This window comes from Centruroides vittatus, unplaced genomic scaffold, assembly GCF_030686945.1.
Source record: "Centruroides vittatus isolate TY-2023 unplaced genomic scaffold, ASM3068694v2 contig_221, whole genome shotgun sequence".
In the NCBI taxonomy this organism is placed as follows: domain Eukaryota; kingdom Metazoa; phylum Arthropoda; class Arachnida; order Scorpiones; family Buthidae; genus Centruroides; species Centruroides vittatus.
In genome coordinates, this window is record NW_027121377.1 from 1487024 (window position 1) to 1513499 (window position 26476).

Below are 26476 nucleotides of genomic sequence, written 5' to 3' on the forward strand. Positions count from 1 at the left end.
TCGAATGTTCTAATATTGTTCGATTTTCACGACGTGTTCTGATTATATCGTTCGATTTTCATCGAATGTTCTAAAGAAGAAAGGTTGAGAAAAACCGAACTAATCTATTTAAATTTGAAAATCGAATATGTTCTAACATATTACTCTTTTTATTTATTTTTTTCTCCAGCTCCCGTAAATGTTGTATATCGCTTTCTCTTCTTCTCCATTGTTACTTTACACTTCCATTATTGACACTTCCATTGTTACTTAACAATTTGGTGGAAATTTGGTACACAAGGGACTAAATTTCAAGTTTTCAACTCCTAACCGTTTGGGCTCTGCACTGATCATCATTATTATCAACTTGTCTCGATTATATATATAGATAAGATATTAAACAGTAGTATTAACCACATATGGTCTCAACTAAGGCAAAATTCATATTCTTTTACTCCTCGTGCAACTTCTGTCTTTCTTAATAAAACATCTCTCTCATGTCGCTTATTGTTCAAATTATTAGTGACGATTCCTCATCGATTCCTATTGCTGCGATTTCTACATTGGATTTTTGTGACAAAAAAATTTAAGTTTAAAATCGTGACGAATTCCCGCTTTATAATTTATATACGAATGTACAGAAGATTTTGATTATAAAATATTTTCGCTACAATCAATCGTAACTTTTTGATTTGTCTTTGTAATATTTTTAAGGTATAAAAAGGTATAAATTATATTTATTTACAATGGAAAAAATATAAAAGTTACGTGTCACAATTCTTATAAAAAGAGCTTGCTACTTTTTATTACTAAGGGAAATCTATACATATAATCGAGACGAGCTGATAGTAATAATAATAATAATAATCAGCTCATAGCCCAAACGGTTAGGAGTTAAAAGTTGAAATTTGGTACACAGTTGGGGTACGTCACGAGAACGCACACTAAGAAGGCATTTTTCGAAATTCCTCCCCACGGGGGGGACGGGATTAAAGCTTCTATATACATTAATCGAGACGTGTTCAAACGGTTAAAAGTTCAAAGTTGAAATTTGGGTACAGAGTTAGGAATACGTCACGAGAACGCACGCTAAAAAGGGATTTTTCGAAATTCCTCCCCACGGGGGGAGAGGGACAAGATTAAGTCTTAACACTTTCATCAACAATGGAAGTGTTAAGAACAATCTAAATGTTAAGTAACAAGGAAAGTGTCAACAATGAAAGTGTTACGTAACAATGGAATTGTTAAGAGAAAGCGACATGCAAGACGCAGATGCAGTTTTTTTCGTTTTTACGGGAAATAGAACATATTTTTAGACCCATCTAAAATTTCTCTAATTAGTCCGGAAACAGGGAGACCCAATTCTTGCATTTTGTGAAAACGAGTAAGGTTGACTATAACGTAATAATCTTAATCTTCGCTATCGTTACTTTTGCCAGAGCAAGGCCGGGCCTACCTGCGAGTATTCGATATTTTTAATTTGCTTTCTTTGCAACTTGACAAAATATGTACGATTCCGTGCTGGAAAGCACGTAATCGTTTATTTATTCAGTGCATACAAGAGGTTCTTTTCAAACGCAATCTTAAAAGATAAACTTAAAAACTAATAAACTGCATTACAAAGTAATAAGCAACATTGATTTTAGTTATAAATATAACATTAATCTTTTTCCTATATATAAATATTCAAAATTGAATATATATTTATTTATTCTAATGAAAATAATCAATGCAAAATAATTAGGAAAATAGAATCGATCACTGAAAAAAGTGTTTACACAATCTTTCTGAATGTATTTTTTGAAACTATCTCCTTCTCAGCAATATTAGTCAATTATAATAACAACACATCTTAATATTAGTTGCCGAGTCTTTTCTCTTTATTCCAAACGTTTTCAGCCGAATTTTGATAGGCCATCTTCAGGCTATCATTCATCGTTCCAAAATGGAACCTTTCGTTCGAATTCATCTCATTTGAATTTCTAAAAACGTTAACAAAACTATTTGTATATTACATAACTAGAATAAAATAAAATAAACATGCTATAAACTTAACAAAATTAAATATCAAATTAAAAGAACCTAATATTATTAATAAATTATAACATATAAGTTTCAGTTTATTCTTTACGGATTATTAAAACCCATAATTTTTTCTATGTTGTATTTCCATGATGTTGGTAATGGATTTGCATCCTTTACATTCAGGTAGCGGTTCCCCATTTTAATTTTGTATATCTATATTTTTTCCATTTCCATCGCAATAGATGGTGAGTGTACTTTTCAAATAATCTTTGCCTCATCCCATTTCCCATTGCTCTATCTGACTCTGCCATGCTTGCCAAGATCGTGTTATTCAGTTTTTTATTAACACTGTATTTGTGTTCTTTTACACGTACCGATAGGTTTCTTCTGGTCACCCCTACATATTCTTTATCAACCACTATTTGTTAGTTTTCAAATGGAATTCTGTACACCCAGGATCGGTTCTAGGGTCTTGAGCGCCCCGGGCAATGTCCAATAGTTAAGAAAGTTCATTTGGGGTAAATTCAAATAGAATTTACCCCAAATGAACTTCCTTAACAAACCGATTTATAGTTTCTAATTTCAAAATAGAAAATTCGATATCTCGTAATATATATATATTTAAGGACCCATTTAATAGTAAATACAGTTGTTACTCACCTTTTACTAATTGCAAGTTTACAAACGGCAAATGATGCATCAAAATTTACACGACTTGCTCTAAATATTTTAACCGCTAATTAACGGAAAACAATGCAACGGATATTACTCGAATTTTGGTGATGTAGGCGAGCGGTAAATGAACCTGCTCCTAGATGACATAGTCATTCAGTTTTGATTATATACGCAATATTTGCACTGTGACAACATGCCCCCTTGTGAAAACTATCCCCGGTCTCCCCTACTATTAGCAAACATAGAATGATCAACATTAAGAATCAATGATAATAATGATCTTATTACAGTAATGTGTCGAATTATCATTTACTGTGTGGAATATGTATTATGTAATAGCAAGGTTGAGGACGAAGGTTTAAACGCGAATACGTGTACATCGGACGTTCAGCGCCGTTTTGCTGTAAGCCTAGAAGTTTGACAATGGCGTTTGAAATGTCGGCCATGATTCCATTGACTTTGCAAACATTATTGTCAAACGTCTAGGTTAGGTTTACACGAAAACGGCGCTTAACATCTGACGTAGACGTATTTGAGTTTAAAACTTCAGCCTCATCCTCGTTATTAGTAAGTATATGTAATGCAGAATACATTAACCTCTTAACAGTGGAACAGTCAGCCGTAGCACTTCCACTTAGTTGTGGAGCTAAAGCGTGGGAAATTTTTTAAGAATTTTCCCACGCGTTTTTCTCGTTTCCGTTTAGGAAAAAAAAATTTTAAACAGTTACGTCTAGTAAAGAAAAAATCGTTCTTTATTGTCATATAATATTTTTATATATGAATTTTTTTCGCGGTAATTTTTTGCAAAATTTTTTAAAAAAAATTTATAATAAATTCTTTTTTGATTTTCCATCCGTTACGATTTTTCCAAAAGTTTTGAATTTATTTTCAATTTTATATAATTTTTTAAAGTTTTAGGCATTTAAGTAATGACGATTTTTTCCAACTTGCGAATCAAATTCAAGAAAATGTAATTGACAGTTAACGAATTTCATCCACAACAATAGATGACGTAAAGGTTGTTACGTTTACAACTACGACGACTGGCGGCCTTTCCCCCCAGACTGAAATGTGGGTGAAGGTCGTCTCGTGTTCTACATTCTGTAGAAGTGACGTAATCATTGTAAATAAAAGAAAATTTCAGTATATCTTTTATTTAAAATTTTAAAATTCGTTGTTCAAATTTACACCGAAATATTAAAGCGGATTAAAATATTAGCATTTTGTAAATAAACTTACTTGACATATAATAAATTTGAATAAATTAATTTTTAAGAAACAACAAAAAATGTAGAAATATTTTTATATTCATCTTCACATTTATAACATATGTTATCGTCATTGACCGATATTTAATTTTAAAAACAATTTTCATCATTGGCATGCATCAGAAATAAAAGCATAACTTCCCTAAAACACACTTCACTGAGAGGGTCCGCTTCACTCTGAAAAAGCAGACAGTTTTATGTCAGAAATCCAATGTGTGACCTACTTTCTCTAACATAGTAAAACAAACTAAGTTACAGTACAACAATACACATAAACACAAATAAATTAGTAGCCCAATAATACATACCTTCATTTATATCCATATGTAATATCCAAAGGTCAGTTCTCGCAAATTGTCGAAAAAATAAATTATTTTCAACTTTCTTTCTGAATTTAGAACTAATTCACAGTAAACTTTACGCCTTTAAATATCCATTGCAATCAACGCAAAATGTATGAATCCACGTAATAAAAAATTATCGCAGTGAACTTCGAAAAAACGAGAAACACAGAAGCATTAAACCGCACTTCACGAACTGATCATATACAATAGACAAAACGAAAATGCTCTTGTCCAATGTCATCAGGTGACAAAAAGTTTCTAAATAAACGCTAAAAGTTTTAAAGAATTCTTCCACAAAAACCGATGAATTTAATTAATACACAATAACTAAATCTGTTTAATAAAGATTAATAATTTTCCATTATAATTATGCAAATTAGATATAAAAAAGATCATTGCGCAAATTCTCCCGCGAACCATGGATGACTCTTACGTCATCCTGGATTGAAGTTTTCCTGAAAAATACTAAAAATTTTATATAATTATTTTACTAATCCAGTCAAATTTAAATAATATAAAATGTCTAGATCTGTTTAATAAAGATTAGTAATGTACTATCACTAATATGCAAATTAGATATGACAAAGATCAATGTGGGAAAACTCCCGCCAAAATAAAAATAGCTTTCGGTCACGTGATCACCAAGAAATACGAAGAAATATGTCAAAAAGTTTAATGTTTGTGTACAAATTAATAAATTTTAACTAATGTCCTCGTTTAAAATTTAATGTTTCTGTAAAAATTAGTAAACTGTAACAAATTTCATCAAAGACAACAGAATAATTTTCAGCTTATAAAAACTTTACAATAAATGATTATTTCTTCGAAAGAAGTCGATATGCACGAATAAATAATAAATATGTAATAATGCTTTTATCCATTTTAAGTGGATATTGTAAAAATTAAGCTATTTAATTTGTTTGGCTTTTATAATTTAGTTTCCGAATATTTTACTGTGAAATTCCATTCAGTAAACAGAAACAAAGACAAGCTATTAATTATAAACAGGACAATAGAATAATTTTTACGTGAATTGAGTGTAAATACAGAAAAAAACGAATTATATCAAAGATGGGACGAATAAGCTGACATCCCTCGAACAGAGCTCATATACTCATTGTCATTTTCAGCCTGGTTCCCACTTCGACTGTTTTATCTTGGGAAAAAGTTAATTTTTCAAAATAAAAGTACTTTGTTCTTAGTGAAGAAAGATAAAAGTATCGAAATATAATATTCAGAATTAAAAATATTGATGTATGTCCATATTAGAAATGTATATTTTTTTCCGATATTAGAAATAATATCACGAGAAAAACATTATATAAATGAAATACGGCCATAAACAATTTCTTTCTGTCAAATAAATTACGGATTAAACAGGCTTATTTAGAAAAATTCAATCGCGAATAACTGACTTTAAATATACAGAGGATACAGTATGCTTGTTATGTGATAGTATCTGCGTTTACAAATTAACAGAATTTTCCATTTTTTTTACACATTATTATGCTATAATCTAGGAAACTATGTTTAATAATAAGACATACTACAGAAAGGGTAAGAAAGGAACGTCAGTCATTGTAACTAATGTATTATTGAAAGTTTCATTCATATAGATAATTAATTTTATCAAGATACATTTCTCCAAAAGAAAATTATCGATATTTATCGTAAATATAAGTAAATTTTATTATAATTTAGATAAAAACTCATTTTTTCCCCACGCATGGCTTCTTTCCCCTCCCTCTTACTCCTATACTTGGAACATTCCATTTCATAATTTGATGTAATAATAACGTTTAAAATGATTCTAAATAAAATATTGACACTTAAAGTAGGTTAATATAGGCCTATATTGTCACGAGTCTCAGGTGTATTCATAAAAATGTAATAATCTATACAATAATACTTTCTCACATGCTCCATGTGTTAAAGTTTGCAGCTGTAATTGAAGGTAATATATAAAGAAACAAAATGTTTATATTATCAATAGTTATAAAAGATATCTTATTTTCACGTAGAAAAACAAAATAAGACAGAAGAAACAGACAATCACACGATATCTCTATCCAGGACATTCTATAATTGATTTCAAATTTCTAATGTCGACATACATGAATATTTTTGTGTGTGTGAATATTATATTTCGATACTTTTATGTTTCTTCACTAAGAACATCTTAAAACATTAACTTTTTACCAACAAAAAACAGTCGAAGTAGAAACAGGCTGAAAATAACAACGAATTATAAGCTCTGTTCTGGGGATGTAAGCTTGTTTGTCCCATCTTTGATATAATTCGTTTTTTTTCTGTATTTACACTCAACTTACGTATAAATTATTGTATTGTGCTGTTTATACTTAATAACCTAACTTTGTTTCTGTTTACTAAATTGAATTTCACAGTAAAATACTCGGAAACTCTAAATTATAAAAGCCACACAGATTAAATGGCTTAATTTTTACAATATCAATTTAAAATGGATAAAAGCATTATTAAATAATTATTATTTATTCGTGTATATCGACTTCTTTGGAAGAAATACTCATTTATTGTACGGTTTATGTAAGCTGAAAAATTAAATTTTAAACATATTTCTTGGTGAACACGTGACCGAAAGCTATTTTTATCTTGGCAGGAGATTTCCTAGTGACCTATCTCATATCTAATTTGCATATTTGTAATAATATTTGTGATAATCTTTATTAAACAGATCTAGACATTTTATATTATTTAAATTTGACTGGATTAATTAAATAATTATATAAAATTGTCAGTGTTTAGTGAAAAAGCTTCAATCGCATTGACATCGTAAGTTTTTCCATGACGTATAGTTGGCGGGAGAATTTGCGCAGCGATCTTTTTTATATCTAATTTGCATAATTATAGTAGTAAATTATTAATCTTTATTAAACAGATTTAGTTATTGTGTATTAATTAAATTCATCGAATTTCATGAAATAATTTTTTAAAACTTTTAGCATTTATTCTAAAACTATTCGTCATGTGATAAAATTTTTACAGGAGCATCACTATATTAATCAATTGGCGGGAAAATTTAATAGCGTGCGGTTTGGTGTTTCTGTGTTTCTCGTTTTTTCGAAGTTCACCGCGGTAAATTTTTATTACGTGGATTCATAGATTTTGCGTTGTTTTTAACGGATAAAAGGTGGAAATTTTACTCTGAATATAGAACTTGTTTTTCAGAATATGCTACTTTACAGAAAGAAAAGTTGAAAATAATTTATTTTTTGACAATTTGCGAGAACTGATCTTTGTTTGGATGTAAATGAAGGCATGTATTATAGGTTTACTAATTTATTTGTGCATATAATTATGTAGTTCTAGTTTCGAGACATAGTTTTGTAGTTTTTTATAATATTACGATATACGAACTTTCGATTTTGTAAATTGTATTATACTAAAAAATAAAGTTTTTCGTTATTCTTCTACTTAATGATGTATTTATAATGTTTCTGAACTAAATAATACTTATTAAATTGAAATCCGAGCATTACAAATTACTATGAATATTAGAGAAGACCGTTTTACTATAAACTACTACGTTTTACTACAGCTTACTCCAATGTTGATTCTTCGAAAAGTAGGTCAGACAAGGACCGTTAGACTAATGACGTAGGCTGTTTACTTTTTCCGGTTGCATCGGTGCACTTTCGATAGCGTCATTTACAGAAGTCACACCTACTTTTTTCTGACGCGAGCCAATTAGGAATATTAATTTTTTTAACCAATCAGATGACGGCGGGAGATTTAAATTCGATTTATGTCGATAGATGGCCGTCTAAAATTTCATATTTATTTTAATTTTCTTTCTTTTATTGTAAATTCTCGAGAACTAAAGGATATTCCAAAACAAAGTTGGAGAACCCAACTACTCGTGAAAATTCTACGACTTCACGAAATGGTCCAGGTATTTTATAAGAATTTTTTAACGTCTATTGACGTCTCTCACCACTGCCACTCGATCGCCTTGGACGTCTATTTACGTCCCTCACTGTTAAGAGGTTAAAATATATTTAATAAATTTTCTCTAAAAAGATATCTATATATAATAAAAACTTCGTTTCATTCTACAAATTTTGTTGTTCATAAATGTATACATACATTCTTCCGTATTTCATTTCCTACAGACTTTCTTTCTAACTTTATGTACTTAGCAGTAATATATTCAGATATTTAAAAATTTGCTTTAAATTATGCTCACTATATGGAATCTCTAACAAATTATATACGGAAATAGGTTAGATTGAAATTTATTAAAGCCAACACTTCGTTTTTTCACTATATAAAGTAAGTATCAAAATCCACCCAATAAACGCAGGAGACTATTTTAAGAAACTGGAAATTGTTGCAAAGCACATTTAGTACGATAAACTTTAAATTTATTTGCATACTCTTATGTTTACGTATATAATTATTATATAATTATCTGAACAACATAATTATTTTATTAATAACGGTAATATAAAAATAACAAAGCATTGAAAAGATCTTGAAGCAAACAAAAATTTATTTCATATTCGTGGAGTAAGTACTTATGTACCAGAGCCCCTTTAGCCGTCATTTGAAAACATCGAGTAACGTTTCCACTTCCAAGGACGAGAACCTGCGGGTTGGATTTTGGGAAATAGTGTTGGTGTTATATGATGGTGTCATTTTACGGTAACGAAGTGTGATATGTGAATGATTGGATGCGACGAACTACAGACTAGATAATAATTCAATTGTGTATGTTATCGTGGGGAGGTGTTTGTAAAGGTGTGTTGTAATGAGACTGATGAAACCGTTCAATCTTAAAATAATGAAATTCATATTACTTCGTGTTCTTTGCCCTTAAAACAGTAAAACCCAGGTTGGGTCAGGAACTAAAGAATTTAATATCTTTCTATCTTTCCACTACTCTTCCAACACCGTTACACCGTTACATCGTCAGTCCTGTTTCTTAGATCTTTATCAATCATGTCCATTTACCTTTTTCTGGGCCTAAAATTCGTGCTGGTTAATAGATTATTACATACCTGCAGCCAAGAACATCTTATTACACTTCAAACTGGGTCGAACATAACTTGTAATTTGTGGTATATCTGTTGCTAAATACCTAGCAATTCTGTAATAATAAATGTCATATTAATTACGTAACAATATTAGCAAACCTTGGATTCGAGTTCTCGGGTTTCACGTTAAATGAAAGCTTGCTCCCGGGTACTGAACTATCACAACTACTGTAAGAATTTATTCCACTGAAAGTCTAATAGCCCTACGACATTCTAAAATAAAAGGTACTAAGTAAACGGCCTTACAATACAACAATCATCTTTTTTGTTTCTGTAATAATAATTTCAAAACAATTATCGAAACAATTGTTACATTTTCAAGTGAATTATACTAATTATTAATTTTGTTTTTCGTTTCAAAATACTGTATTTTTTTATACATTATTTAAATAATATAATATTAGTTTGTCTTCATACAGTTTCAAATACCTGACAATGGCTTATATAACAAAAATTTTACTTAACAGTTTGTAACCTACTTGTAAGCTTGTAAACTACTCTATCTTACTTGTAAGCTAGATGAAACAATATAAAAAGAGTGAAAGTTTTATGAAAAGAAAAGTTTCTGGTATGGTTAAATATAAGGAAAGAGGGTTTTAATAATATGAATAGGAAAAAATAAATTAATTATTATGCCTTTGTGTCCTTTTTAACTCTATTTAAAATTTATTTTGTATACTAGTACTTTCTATACTTTAACAGGACCTATTATACTGGAAATTATGGATGCAAATATTTAGTCTTACAGATCAAAAATAAAGTTTAAGTGTTCTTAAAACCATTCTTATATTATTCCTAAAACTTTTCTGCTTGCGTAGTTCTGATTTCAGACAATATAAATATATATTTTTTAAAATTTTCTGTGACTAACGAATGACAAATTATGCACGAGCATGGATTACTTGAGCATGAGCATTCCAGTAGTGAATCTTGCTAGAGGTGCTAAACTCGATCCTATTGACAATAAAAAGATATAATAAATTGTTAAAACAGAATTAATATCGCAGTATTAAATGGCACAAAGCCGGCTTTTGCGACATACAACTTCTACGTGCTACACTACAAGCATGTTTACTTGATCATTCCTATTATCTACAATCGATTCTCTTTAATCCAGGAAGGAAATGACAAAAAAATGAAAATAATTACTAATTATCGAAACTTCAGAATTTTAATAGGGCATAATCAAATAATGTTAATAATGAAGTACATTGAATAATTGTGTAGTTTCGATTTTTTTGCATATGCAACTCCCACCATAAGTATAATTCACATAATTCACTTTGAATTACCTTTATTGAACGGAGCAATAAAAATTTGTTTCGTATGTAAAAGTTATTTTGTAATTTATTCGGTATACATTTCACATTGGCAGACGTTTTTTTCTCGATGCTGTTTAAGAAATGTTTAGAAGTTACGAAAAATGATTACACAATTTATGTATTTGTAAATACAGGATGATCTATGTCCTAATTTTTATAATTTATTTTTTCGTTTGTGACGATCAAACATGCTATCAGTTTTTAAATAATCGTTCTTCAAATATTTTGCAATAAATAAAGACAATAATAATGTTTTTAAACATTTAAATTAGCTTAAAAAAGGCAAGTTTCAAACTGCACCAGACATTTCACCATGCACAGGCACGTTGATAGACTATCATGTTGCAGTTTCCACGTGGCACACTACGCTATAAAGCAGCTTGCCAATCTGTCCGCATGCGTAAAACAATGAACGCTATGATTTCAGCAAGAAGAAGCGACAGCCACGATGTATCTCTCTGCATGAATAAGTAGACTCTGGCTTTCACGATTACCCAATTTAACATCATACGATTTTTTGTTTCCGGATATTTAAACTAGTTAAGTAACGCTGTATCTGCGTGTAGTCGAAACGAAGTTGCTCGCACCTTTATTTTTTAGATTATGAGGGAAAAAGAAACAAAGAATCATTCGTTCTCAACAATATATTTGATTTCTACTGGATCATTTAAAGGTACAAATGTAAGGTCAGAATAAGCCATTAATTAATTGCTATGCCGACGTCTCACGAAATTTTATCACTATGGGCATTGGACTTACAGATTGACTCGTAGCGATCTTTATTGTAACTCTTTAAAAATACTGAGTCAGTTATTTTTTTCACTCGACTCAATGTAACACAGGTAAGACCGATAGCTGTCTCTTATTTCCCTATATCTATTTTGATTTTTGGAAGAGTTAATTCCTGTGATTTATGTATAGTCATGGAGTGTGCTAAGGTAAGGGAAAACTGTCTACGAGATCGCAATATACTGCCACCATTCGAAGAGCGTGTTATGGAGATTACTGGAAACAGATTACCATAGATAAATTCCACTAAAATTAACAGAAAAAGAACTGGAGGGCGAGCATCATAATGTAGCGTATAGTTCCTAGTGAACCATTGACGAGACCTCCTTGCACCCATAAGTTGACTCTCAGCATGATTCTGGCATTAACTGAGAGATTCAAATACTTGGAGAGATCACGAGCCGAGTCATCTTTGGACAAAGGTGGGGCAATATCTGAAGTGTTTTCAGATGCTATGTAAGCAAGAGGGTACCCAGTTGACTGCAAGTAGTCCTCGTTGCTTTGTTTAACTTGCTCGTTTGTTGGATATAGCCGTTTGGAACTGATCAAGTTCATCTCTGAATAAATAGGCTCGATTACTTGTCGTCAGAGTGTTCAGATCTGTATCAGAAAAATCACCTGAAGCTAGATGTTGTAAGATTATCTGCGCTATTTTGTCTGTGATAATTACTAAGTTCAAGGAACTTCTCAAAAGAATCAAATGCAAATGTAAGGTAATTGTACATTGTACATTACAATGTAATTAGACATTACATTGTAAAAAACACTCGAGTAGAGAGAAGTATTTTTAACAGGAGGAAGCTGACGAAAATCACTAAACAAAAAGACAAAGAATCCACCAAACGGCTCATCTTCCTCTGGGTTTATCTCCCTCAATCTTCTCTCGATCATGTAAAGCATTCTTGCACCAATCATTGACATTTCATCGATGACGGTGAATTTGAGCGACTTCATCTCAATCTGGAATCTCTGTGCAGCTTCTCTTTTTAGAGATCAAAATTTCGTACTAACGATAGGAAGACGAAGAGAATGGATGGTAAAGCCATCAATATTGATCGCTGCTGCTTCCACGTTTAAAAAAGAAAACTTATCTAAACTTATTATTCTATAAAGATTCTTTATGTTTGCTGTGTATCTAGTTAGCGATAACGTTTACCTTTCAAAATTACCGTTTTAATGCTTGTCATATTTTCCAACCACTAGATGACGCTTCTACACGTGCGTGCAGGAAGCGACTAATACTTGACTTCATGCATTCCTTGTCAACAAAATAACTCTAGAATGAGTTGTCCGATCTTGATGAAATTTTCTAGAATGACTCATCATCACTCATAGATGAACTGATTAAAATTTCAACTCTAAAAAGTGATCCATACTGAAGAAAAACCGCTATCTCCAGTTCTACAAACACAGATCATTTTTGAGAGTTGAAATTTTAATCAGTTCATCCTTGAGTGATGATGAGTCGTCCTAGAAAATTTCATCAAAATCGGACAACTCATTCCAGAGTTATTTTGTTGACAAGGAATGCACGAAGTGAAGTATTAGTTGTCACTACGTTCCGACAATAAAGTAACCAACCATCCTCCTTTAGGGAGGATAGTCTTTCTTTTGTAAGTTCTGTCCTTCCTCAAAACGTGTCCTCTTATATGCCTTCCTTTTTGATATTTGAAGACTAATCTGTAAATCTCCATATTTGATTGATGCCAAACCGATCTGTTGCATGTAATGTGATGTGATATGTTTGTATTTGACATGACGGTTCATCAAGGCTCTGTACAGTGCAGCAAAACGCGATTATGAAACGCATGTGCTTTGCACAGGAGACCTTGAGACAGTGCGCTGCATGCAAGTAGCTTTGTTTACTTCTTACCGAAACACAACACGGCACATACGCATGCAGTGGAGATTATTATAGTGTATTATTGTTGCAATGAATAAAATGTTTCTTCTATTTACAATATTTTATTCTTCAATTCATATGTGTCCTCCTTTTCATTGTAAAAAAGTTGGTCACCTTAATTTAAAGATATACACTTGCAGGAAAAATCCTAACACCCTTTAGTGCTTGAAAAGGAACATTGCCACTATTAACAATTAGATTTGTTTAGTAATTTTATTGATAGATATATTGCTACAAACATTTGTCATCACATGAGTTTATGTGTGCAGGAACATGTTGAACACTTTCAATGTTATTGTTATAGTATTTTCAAAGCTAAAGTTATGAAGTACCCGGTAACTTTTCTGGCAGAGTTACTTCCTAACTTTGATTTCTGTTACATAGGTATGTGTAGTTACGTGTTGACAAATAATTTAATATAGTTTGAAGTATGGAGCTTGCTGGTACGAACGGCGAAAACTCAAGCGACAAAATTACTTTGTAAAGTCCGTATTATATTTTTATACTATTAAATTAACTCATCTTTTACTTATACCAGAATTCTTTATGTGGCCCCTTGTCCGTTGACATCTGCTATTAGGAAAATCAACAATATAAAAACAAGTGTAATTTTTTCATTAGACGTACGTTTTGCCATTCTTGAATTTTGGTACGTAGAGATGTCAATTTTTTAAAATTTTATACATTTATAATTATAGTTTTAAGCTTTTGATAATGAGAAAAACTAATAACAGGAAAATACGTTTCGAAGTAATGCTTGATGTTTTGTTAATAAACGTGAATACAAGCTGTTCAGTAAATATGTAACTTGAAAATTGCTCTAAACGATCTGACTGTTTTACGTGGTGCATTCAAGTTATAACACCTCCGATTTTTTTTCTCAGGACTGGAAACAGATAGAAACATGCTGTTTGTTTTAAAATACGCGTGCACTCGTTGTGAATGCGTGACATAGATGGCAGCACTGTATGTCACACCGAACTCTAGCGGCATTGGCGAGAGTGAGGACTGTTTTTATACTTAAAATGGCAACGTTTTCATTATAAGAATAGCGTGTAATCATTTTTTTTTCTGCATTTGAGTGGTGTGACACTGATTGAAATTCATCGCCAGTTGAGTGAGCCATGTTGTGATGGTATCATGGGTGTGTCTAATGTGCATTCGTACGTGCAACATTTCAAAAATGGCAGAACGTCGTGTAACACCTGGAGGACACTTTTCGCATTTTCAGGTCTTCCTGCAGGATCGTGTGCACAGATCCTACGGAAATGCCAACTTTGGAGGTGATGTGTTCCACACTTATTTTCGTGTTAAATTACACGTCCCGCCTGACGAGAAAATAAGTTTATATAACTTTTCTCGATAATTATGCATAGAAGGGACAAAATGTAACCTAATACAAGTAATAAGATAGGGCTGATGATATCATCGATGCATAAAGCTTGGAATTCTGAAGTGTTGATCATGTGACGATCGCTAGCGTAGTCGATTTTTTCAATAATTCCTGCTTCGAATATACGCCGAATTCTGAAAAGTAAGTTTTAATACGATTGTTACAGAAAAAAAATATGGAAAGCTTATATTAATATTAACTTACATTTTGTTCATTTGATTTGAAAAGTGAAAATTTTTCTTTACTGCGTACGCTTCCATAAAGGTATAAAATTTGTTATTCGAAAATACAAACTTGTGTGAATCTTCTTTTGGTATATTTGTTTTAATCAAGTCATAACTATATATTAAAGCAAACTTTTCTTTCTGAACTCTATTTATTCCCTCTGTCAACTTAACAAAGTTATTGTTTTCTATAATATGGCCACTTATTATTTTAGCACTTTTTAATCTGGAATGCTAAGAAATTACTTAACATCAGTTTAGTTTCAAATTTATATATACATATATAATTTTATATTATTACTACACTTACCAGAATATTCTGCCACATAATAGATGTACTGGCTATTCCACAACTATATTCACCTGCCGAAACGGAATTTGCCAATTCATCGAAAGTTCTTGGAACTTTTCCAGTTTTAGGATATGTCATGAACGACATTAAAGTACCGCTATAACTGGATACCAAAACAAAGATGGATAATAGCCATATTCCTATAAGAAATCTTGACGGGAACCTATTTATACGATCCAAATTTATTCCTGCATATACAAAATTCGATATGTGAAGAATAACATTGTAAAATAATTTGTACAGAACTAATCCTTCCAGTACATGTGAGATAATAACTAAATTTATGAGAAAAATTTGAGATAATTAAGATTAATCTAATTCTTGATTTATTTATTTATAACGTTATCAGCACAAATTACATTTAAATTAACATCAAAAAACGCATTTTGTTTTTTAGCTCCATGTTACGTTGTTAGAAAAAACGCATAATACAGAAATTATAAATAAAATTATACTTTATGATGCAGGAAAAATAACTGAGAATTTTTGAATGAAATGTGGTGTCAGTAAGGAATCACGCACTATATTACGTATATGTTTTTTACATGCCAACTGGAGAATAAATATCCTTACCTTGATAAACAAAGGTACGAAACAAATTCCAGTAGACCTTACTAATTGGCCAAAATCTATTTCTTTCTTCTAATGCAAAGTCTTGTTCTAACACTTTGTGTAACGCAAGTCCAAACACAATTATAGTTACAAATATCATAACCCAAATCTAAAAAATTAAAATATCTAACTTATGACAAACTTTTTATATCTGAAATAAGAATTACTTGCCATAAATGAAAACGGAGCGATAATAGAACTCCAATTAGAGAACACCTCCGGGGCTTTGACAATGAATATTGTGGAACTAAATCCCACAGTTGCAGAAAACTCCAGGATTGAAAACATATCGTATCTAATATAAATTGGAATAATTCCCATATCCACTTCCTGAAAATAGAGAAATTAGTTATTATTATATTTCTGCAATTAAAAGGGCGTATTGATGAATAAATAATATAAGAATGTCTTTAAAAATTACTGTTGTTATTTGGTGTACTAAGATAGAAAAAATTTTTCTTTCTCGAAAACTTGATGGCTTTAACACATTGGCACTACATTATGTATCAGTTCGCTTTTTATAGAAGAAAAGTAAATTTTTCCACCACATAATAGTTATCTGATACTTTATAATGCATTTTTCTACGTTTTTGCAGAGGAACTTTACAGATAACGGTATATTGACATATATGGTGATTTATAAAGTTCCTTTGCAAATGTTCTCAATACGGAAGTTACGTTAAACTTCAATCTCTCATAAATTCTAATAAATAAATTTTTGAAAGAACTCTTTAAAGTAGTATTTATCTAATTTAATATATTACCGTAATACGCAATTTCAACACGGATTTCTATTTATAGGGTTTTGATACATCTGTAAAGTCCAAAATTTTAAATGTTCAAAAAAAGTGAAATGATTTCTCAAGTCAGAAACATTAAAACAATTATTTTCCTTGAATGTGTTGTTAATTTCGAATACTAATAGGGAGATTACAAGTAGCTATCTGCAGGTGGCAAAAAGCTGTAAACCAGGAATCAAGGTCTATAAACATAAGGTCTAGATACGAAACCGTGATGCATCGCGGGAGTTGCCATTTTAGATCCTTTTCAGGTTATGCGTTTGGGTTTTCTAGAGCGAAGATGATTGTTCCTTTCGATCTCAATTAGTTAAATTTCTTGTTGATGAATGGAAACCGACTGAGAATTTGAGGTTGTGTGAGGTTAGTGGATAATATAATGTTGAAGATAAAAATTTACAGTGTTTAAAATAACTTTTGTAATGTAATGTAACTAAGTTTTTTAGATACTTTTTGAGTAGTAACAATTTGAAATTAAAAGAGCGGATGGACGAAAATTATTGAAATAGAATGGAATTTTCACCCTTTTTGTTGTTCCAAATCCTCCACCCCGTCTGTAATTAAGGAAAATCAAAGAAAAGAAAACACCAAGAGAAGTAGAATTACCTGTAAATAAGTGCAGCTTTAGTTTAGCAAATGTTTTTAGGACATTAAACATTGCCTTTTCAGATTTAAAAAAAAAAAAAAAAACATATTTATCACAAGAACCAGGTGACATTGTCATAATAAATATTCACTAATCACTTATTTTTCAAAAACATATTATTTATATTCATTAAGTTATTATTAATATATATTATTCATTGTGAAAATTTACGCTGTATGAGTTTTGTAATATAATAATAAATGATTACTTATTTAGAAGACTATAGAAAATTATTTTCCTCTTTTAGTTGACGTTTTCTTTTATCAGAAACAACAGCCATACAAGATTGCTTGAATATATTCAATAAGAAAATTTCAAGTGAAATTAATGCATATTTTATAATTATTATTGCTTATATAAATTCATATTTTAATACAAATAATGCTATTTCCTGCATATACTGTTATTTGGTGTGAACATGTTGCATTTTCTAAAGTAACAGTTTTGATGAAATTGAGAAATACAGTATCAAGTTACTAATAAAGATTTAAATATTTTGTTGTAAAATAAAATCAAAAATCTATTATATAAACTGCTTTAATATTTAACACTTATTCTAAAATATCATCATTAAACAGGTTTTGATTAACCCTGTTTAAATAAATTAAAATATTAAAACATGGTTCTCAGATCAGTGAGAATCTAGAAACTGTTTGTGGTATACTAAACATTTTTCTGACAGGTTTTATAAGAACATTATGTAACTTATTAATTAAACAGAAGAAATGTTATAATATACTTGTGGACTAAAAACAGTTTAAAATTTAAAATAAAGTATAGTAATTCAATTTAAAACTTTCAGACATTTAAAGTATAACTCAATAATTGAGAGTAATGTAACATACAACAAATTGCATATTCTAATTAATAATTGTTGTTTAATAATCATTTTAAAAAATAAACAATAATGGTATTTGTATCAATATTTGTTGGTATTGTGTACTGTTTAATTAATTTTTATAAACATACTTATTTAATTCATTATAAAAATAAATAAATTTAGTTTATATGTCTAATAAAGTTCCTATATTAAGGAAATTATTATCTCTTGCAAATATTTTTGAAGGTTTACTTTACATAATTGTAAAGTTTGTGAGAATGGTTTTCTTTTTTCTTTATGTAATTTTAATTTATAAAATTGTTTAATCCTAGCTCTTGTTTGCAAAAGTGCATGTAAATATAGAAAACTAAATATATTCTTATTTTCACAAATATCTTCAAATTTCCTTTCTAATTTTGCATTTCAAATCTGTACAAATTTATGCTCATTCTTTGTTATACGTACCATTCACATACCTTTTTATTCTGAAACCTACTTTGTTAAAGCCCTTAATTATGTGTCATAGTAACCTCTAAATCAGGCATGTCAAAGAAACGGCCCGCGAGACAATTAGTTGTGGCCTGCGACATCAATACAAAAATGGTATTTGTGTATGTTTTTATTATTTTGATACGAAAGAAAATGGGATATTTTGTAAACAAATAATACTTAATAAACAAAATTGTTGAACTCAATTATTATTATTATTGTTTTTGTTTTTATTTTTATTTATTCATATTACTTAGAGATGTTTATTATATTTGATTTAGTTTTGTGTTTAATTTCTTGTTTACATTATGTTTTTCTTTCTATTTCATTTTTTGAATTTCGAATTAAAGTCCATCTTGGCAAGATCAATTATTGCATAATTTTCACTATTTTGCACATAAAATGCGTGTTTTCGACGTATTAGTAAAGTACAGTTTATGCTTGAATTTTGAGTATTGCCATCCTTATTTCCAGATCATTTTACAAACCTGCTTCACACCTGTAAATTGCCCGAGAACAATATTCCTCCTAATTTTTTTTTGTAGCTGAGCGGAACATGTACTTCTCTGAGCAAAAAAAAAAATTTTGCTAAGCAAATTCTGAACAAAAATTTTTTCTGAGCATATATAAATAAAATCTTATTTTTTCCTATAAAAATTAAAATAATTAATTATAATGTAGATATTAAAATTCATTTTAAAACATAATTCCATACAAAATATTATCTTTTCTCGATGTCTTAATGTATTTAATCGAAATATACGAAGCAATAATCATGTTGCAAACAGAATGAAAAATAAGTAAACAATAATTCAAATCAGTGTGCATGCTCGCCTGCGCTGCACATAAATTCTTGTACGCGGCAAGAATTTGAACAGTGCGCAGATGCGCAGCCGTGCAGTTTAGAGGGAACATTGCCCGAGAATGTTTGTTCTGTAATTAAAGTTATTGCTGGAAAACTAGAAATGGTGATTTTTATATTTTATTGTTAAATCTCGGGTTATTAAAGAAGAATTTTTGTGTCGGCTTCTTTTGGGCTACTTTTTAGAAAAATTTTGGCTACAAAAGCTAATAACATCTGGCCTGCTGTTATACTTCAGACAAAAAATTGGCACTTAAGCAGTTTGAGTTTAACACTCCTGCTCTAAATGAAAAGATACTCTGCTTGAAATTATAAAAGGAATTCTGTGCCTCGAACTCGAAGGAACGTGCAGTTTACAGCACGTAATAGCATGAAATCTATACCCTGACCTTGAAACTGTGGATGCAAAAATGCAGCTCCATAGGGAACATTGGCGATTTGACTTATGTTTATAAATCTTCAGGAAATTATAAGGTTCAAATTCATCTAAAATAAAGGAAATATTTTTATCAAAGATTTCAATAATTAAAATATACTACATAAAAATTTGAGCATATACTACATACAGGAAAAAACGACATGAAAAAAATGAACCGAAATAATAATTGCAGCCTAAAAGACCTTAACCCAATACGTACTGACATTACTTTGACCGTTTAGACAAAGTGGCAGCCTACCTCTTTGGAGGACCCTTGTTCGAATCCGGAAAAGTCGAAAAATCCCCAAGATTATTTAGAGGGATTATCGACCAAATATCTCGGTCCCATAATACGACTGCTAAAAAGAAACACTATTAGTGTCTACAAATCACAAAGAATTTAAAAAATACCCGACCGTAGAATCAATATTATACTAAACTTCGTTGGTTATTGAAAAATTTTCAATAATAAGGGACTCTTCTAGACGTACACATCTATTTTTTAATTTTTTATAGTATTAATCGTTATTTTTTAAATTTATGAAAACTTATGAGAAGGAAAAAGTTTGAATAAGTATGCACTCTCTCTCTCTCCTTCAAAAAGACTGACGACTTATTGAAGAGGCTCAAAACTTTAATTCCAGGAAACAGGTAAAGTAATGTATGCCTAAAACTAGATAAAAATTAGAAAGTTTAAATTTTTTGAGTTATTAAAATTATTTGCCTCCATGTCTATTTTCTCTGTACTTTCTCTTCTATGATTACGGGGATTCTGTGATTCGCCCTCTGGTAGTTTTTTCTGAAATTTTTCAAAAAATTTCAAAAAATTTAAGTTCTCGAATTTCTTTGAGCTGCAAAAAATGCAATAAACAACGTTTTTTATTACGCACTGAGTTTACTCGTAAAAAAAAGTCGAAAAAGTGCTCCATCTCACAGAATCCACGCAACTATGCGGGTAGGAAAATATCAGGAAAAAAACATGCTCGCGATAACCGCTATCGTCAATCGCGACCATCGCGAGCACCTTCTTCGCTTTCAATTCTTTTCTCCCAATAATTTTTTTTTATTTCAAGAAAAAAATTGATTTTAGTCCGATTTTGAAGCGGGATGTCGCAACTGATTATTTAACTCAGCGAAGTCTTATTATACGCTGCAAGAAGTCGAGTCGTGGCACGCGAGAAACAACAGCAACAAGAATTTTCAAAATTAATTTAGCGAATACAAATTGCGCTAATTGTACAAATTTTGTTTTTTGCGTAAGAATTTCATTTAGGTATTGTCACAAATGCATTTTTTTGATGAAATTTCGAGAATATTTTTAGTTATAAATAAACGGATTTTCGCATTCGTCATCATGTAAATTGCCGAATTTTTCATGGTCCACCCGTTATTTTTTGATTGCTTCATTTCGTGCACAGAAAATATTTATATCTAAACTATCAGCAAAGAATTTTGATCGATTGAATAATATTTTGAGCGATCTCAATTTTCATATTAGTTAATCGAGTTAAGCCTAACACAGGACTATATCACATAAAAATTTAAAAATGAAATTCATGTGTAAAATAAAATTCATAAAATTCATGTAAAGAAAATATCTGTTAAATCTTAAATACAACATTCCTATGAGTGAAACAAAATAAAAATTTTGTCAATTGGTCGATTCACAACTCAGAAAGAAGCTTTTGAGAAAAGGGTCATAAAAGAATTAATGTTTATAGACATTCGTAGTAGGAGGTATAGCGAGGTCCATTGACAAATTTTCTCGCAGTAGTACGAAATTTCTACTAACTTCACTTGAATTAGTCATATTTCTTCCCCATTTACAAACAAATCCGATGGCAATCGGTGAAACATGAGATAAATTACAGTGAGTTGAAATTTGATATGTTTATTTTTCGCGTTTTTCGTATCAAATTGCATTAAATTCGATGCAAATAAAGCATTTGTTTCAATATAAAAATATTTTACACTGTTTAAAAGTAGAGAAAATAAAGAAAGCAAAGATGTAATAATTTTTGAAGCGAAGCCAAAAATTTTATAATTTTAAGATAAAAAATGGAGTCTGTTGGAATCGTGGTAACCGAAGATTGATCGAAAAGTCACGTGACTAGTGAACTGGTATTGAGCATAAACTCGCTAAATGAATATCCCTATAATGCAAGGAGATTCGTGTTGAGTGTGTCATCCTGGATAAAAAAATAATAATACACAACTTCTATAAAATATAAAAGGAAAAAAGTGAATAAAAAAACCTCAGATATGAAAACTAAGTGCGAATATTTCATAATTAAGTCACTTACCTGTCTTGAAATTTTCCCAATCATTTCGGTCCACGTCCCGTTCTTGCTTAACGCACCAAAGTAATTGTCTATTGGCTTTGCTAAAGAGTAACTAATTGCACACACACACACACACACAAAAAAACAGATTTTTAGAAATATGTTTGGGAAAATAACGTCAAAATTTACTAAAATGTTAAATGTTGTACAAATGTTGCGTTCGAAAAATTCTTCAAACTAAGTAGAGAATTTTGCTTTGTGATACTTAAACTCGGTGTTTATCGCATTGGTACGAGCAAGGTAAAGAAAATGTTTTTAATATTATTATTTAATTGTAATTTTATCCGAAATCGATACTGAACACATTTTCTGAGATGCTGTCAGAAGTTATGCTTATGCAATTTTTCCAATTTTTTAATTACGAATTTAGTCGCTTAGTTTTGTAAACAAGGCATATTTTTTACATAAAAGTTATTTTGTAGTGAAAAATGTATTAACTGCATGTCAACAAAGTCAAAGAACTAATATTTTCAGCCAATTTAACATAAAGAATATTGACACATGTTATTTACAACGATTGCACTTATGTACTGAAAGAAATAGTGTTGATTCATACTAATCATATATTTATGATTACACAGGTTAATATGTAACTAGAAAATTTTTCATTCTTCTTGTAATTGACTTTGTAATTTTTGCTGTTCTCTAACATTTTATAAAAATAAAAAATATAACTAATTCAAAGAAATTACGAAAACTACCGAAATTTCAGTTTTTGCTGAAGACATTTGAAGACTCGAAAATGACGTCCTCCTATCATTTCATTCTCGGCTTCATCAAAAGTCGCAAAATTGGGATTCTTTAAAAAAACAGATATTTTTTTTAAAATGTACAGTACATAACTAAATTATAGATTTCACGTTATAGGTTTTACCTTTATTGCAGCAATTTTCCATTCGTTCGAATCCTTTAGTTCAGCTATGAAAATGAAATTAATTTTTAAATGTATAATTTCATAAATGTAAAAATAACATAACATATAAATTACATTACAAATATAATTTTAATATACTTTCAATGACATAAAGTTATGCACAAAGAAGGATACAGTACAATTAAATAAAAAATTACATTTCTAAACTTAATGATAATTGCAATAAATAGATAGAACATTCCAGCAAATCAAACAACTTCTCGTGGAACAACAATATAGTACGAAAAAATCTTTAAGTCCTTATACATTTTCTATTTTTCCGGATACCCATGACAACATTGCAAGACAGGAAGCCCTACACACACGGTAAGGTATTTGGCAAGGTAAGTTGCAGCTGCCCTTTTTATGACTTATTTCATTGGAGTAAAAAACTGTAATTTCATCCAGTTACACGTAATTGGGCTAACTTGAACGACTAATTTAGTCACTAAGCAGGTATTGAAATTTCGCAACATGACGAAGATAACTTGAGCAAACTCTGTTGTTCTTCAGCAAAACTTCAGCAAACTGGTCGTTGTGGCTGACTTTGTCTTTCTGTAAAATGGTTGTTTGCAGCTCTAACGAAATTCAACGCATGAACTTTTACAATTTTTCGAATGTACAAGTGTGCTGTCAATATCCTTCCTGCCATTACTTAGTCTGTTTAACTATTACACAGGGTGTATCAGAATGGCGTTATAAAATTTGGGGGATTGTAGAGGATGGAATTTTGAACGTTTTGAAATAAGGAACCCATAGCCGGAAATGTGATATAAAGTCTCTGACAGCTTGACCGCCCTTCATTTTGGTAGCTACCCTTCTGTCCATTGACGTCGTGTTATTGTTTTTGACTTCTTCCCTCTGAGGTTATGTAAAGTCCCTTGTGTACGCAACACCTGTAGGAACAGTTCAAGAGCTTACGAAGCGCATCTCTACAGCGTTTAATACCATCAAAGAGGAGCATGGCAACTTGCAGAGAGTTGGAAAAAATATGGTTCGTTGTTGCACGTGATGTAAAGAAGTTGGTGGTCGTCACATTGAATATTTACTCTAAAGTAGTGCAACCACTGATTCGAAGTATAGTTTGATTGTATAGTTTGTGGGACCACCGCGAGGTCGGACGGAGTCGGACCTCCTTTTCTCGGTTCACAGGTCAGTTATGACCTGCCCACTGTCAAGGATGGCTTGTCCAGTCTGGAACTAATTAATTGTCAGGTCGAGTGGAGGAGGAAAGAGCGGGATCGTTGATAAGACAGAGGCGAGATTCGAATAAATGACACCAGTTACAAGAACAAACAGAATTTATTACGAAACGATAACGAACAGTTACACCGAATAATATTGACAGAGATATTACGTACTAACATAGGAAAGTTCGAACCCGAGAGAGAGTTTACAAACAAGTGGTCGTCATACCTCAACAAGTATCAGAGTCGGATGACAGAGTCAATACAAAGTCCGTAGTGGCGTAGAAATTCGGCGGAGAGGCTTCGAGTCCGGCTAGAGGCGGGAGCTACGAGCGACGACGACCCCTTGGTTCTTGCTCCCCTCCTTTTTATTTCGTCCCCTCGTTAATTTTCTCGCCAATAAGCGAATTTTGTCTTTAGTTCCGAGTGTCTCGAGTTTCGAGTTTCGAGGGGTGGCGATAGGTACGGTCAATCCCCTAAGACGGGTCAGTTCTTGGTTTGGAATTTGGTTATTGATGTCAAGATAATGACTAATTTACATTTTTATTTTGCCGGTCAATTCGAACTCTCACAGTACTGTACTGTTTTGTCAATAAAACTTGTCATAAATATGGTATTCTGCTGTTTCATTCAGCATTCCGACCGCAAAGTGCAAAGTGCTGTAGAAACTTTATATCACATTTCCGGCTATGGGTTCCTCATATCAAAACGTTCAAAATTTTATCCTGTACAATCTCCCAAATTTTTAAAACGTCATTCCGATACCCCTGTATAAGACAAGTATGTGAACAATAGGACAGAGTACCGTTCAAGGCAGATTTGGAATTGCATCACTTTCCTATATTTTTCCACACGTTTTAATATTGTCTGTTGTCTGTACCCAAATAGAACTAGAATTACCTTGGTAAAGACAATATACTGGTCATTTGCAACAGTGCATGTTTTATTGCCAGGATTCACTATAATTGAGAATGACTATGCTGTAGTGTTAATGATTTGAAACATAGTTGTGTATTTACTATATTTGCACTTTCCTTTTTCCAATTATCTGTCAATATTGTCAGAAGAGGCAGAGTTTTGTAGCGAGGGCTTCAGTCGTCTCTGTATGAAAGTAAAATATGCCGTTATAACTGTTTTTTACTTATGTCATGATCAAACGATCAACTTTTAGTGTTAAGTTTAAAATCTCTAGGCATTGCTTCAAATGAATATGTCCCAAAAATGTATAATTTCCACAGTACATAATCAGAATAAAATCACAGGATTCGAAATAGGAGAAAATTCGACAGAAACCGCATCCTGGTTCGATTAACGCAATGATGAGCATATCTTTAACTGCATTATACATTACACATGCTTGACATTTAAAGCTTCCAACCACAGGTAATCTGACACGTGAAAATGACTTTTATACAATGCTAGATCAGTAATTTTTAAGTTTCTGGTTGCAATAGGCTCGCATTGCAATGACACCACATCTTCAATCCTTTATATATCTGGTTGAGCCATAGCTGTCTCCCAAGTTTTGAAGTTATTAAAAACTTTGCGGGCTTTTAGAAAAACAACTTATATTATATTATGAGGTTACAAGAGAAAAGAGGAATTCTGTCTCATTCAGCAACATTTTAAATTAATTTCTTGTGTTTTTGATGTAAGTATTGAACATGAATGAATGTAGCACAAATATAAACTTAATAAAACTACTCTATTGTAATATTTAATTTGCGATAATAATATTATATTAATTGCATGCAGACAAAATATTAAAAACAGCAACAGATATGGGGGTTAGAAAGGTTGCATTTAAAGATACAAATCTTTCAACTAATCATTGATGACTAAATTTTTGAACTTTCAGCATCGATAGGTAATACGTCTACAGTAATAAAAATGAGATGTTTCTACATATTTAAACATCATTATATATTACTTATAATTTACATGTTACATATAAAACAGCGATATAAATTTATCGTTTATTATTGTAAAATTTGACACTTGAAAAACCAGTAAACTACTGATGTGATTGTATACTTTCATG

The 26476-nt window shown here is 30.9% G+C and overlaps 1 protein-coding gene across 1 annotated transcript; it reads right to left on the reverse strand.

Moving 5' to 3' along the window:
• Positions 1–9322: 9322 nt before the first annotated feature.
• On the reverse strand, positions 9323–22320 carry LOC136970891 (ionotropic receptor 21a-like). Its single transcript, XM_067265393.1, has 8 exons — positions 22297–22320; positions 16133–16291; positions 15923–16070; positions 15308–15537; positions 14978–15231; positions 14774–14907; positions 10269–10320; positions 9323–9419 (listed from the first exon to the last, which is right to left on the reverse strand). The coding sequence occupies exons 1-8, from the start codon at positions 22318–22320 to the stop codon at positions 9323–9325; spliced, it is 1098 nt and encodes a 365-aa protein (XP_067121494.1).
• Positions 22321–26476: the final 4156 nt, after the last annotated feature.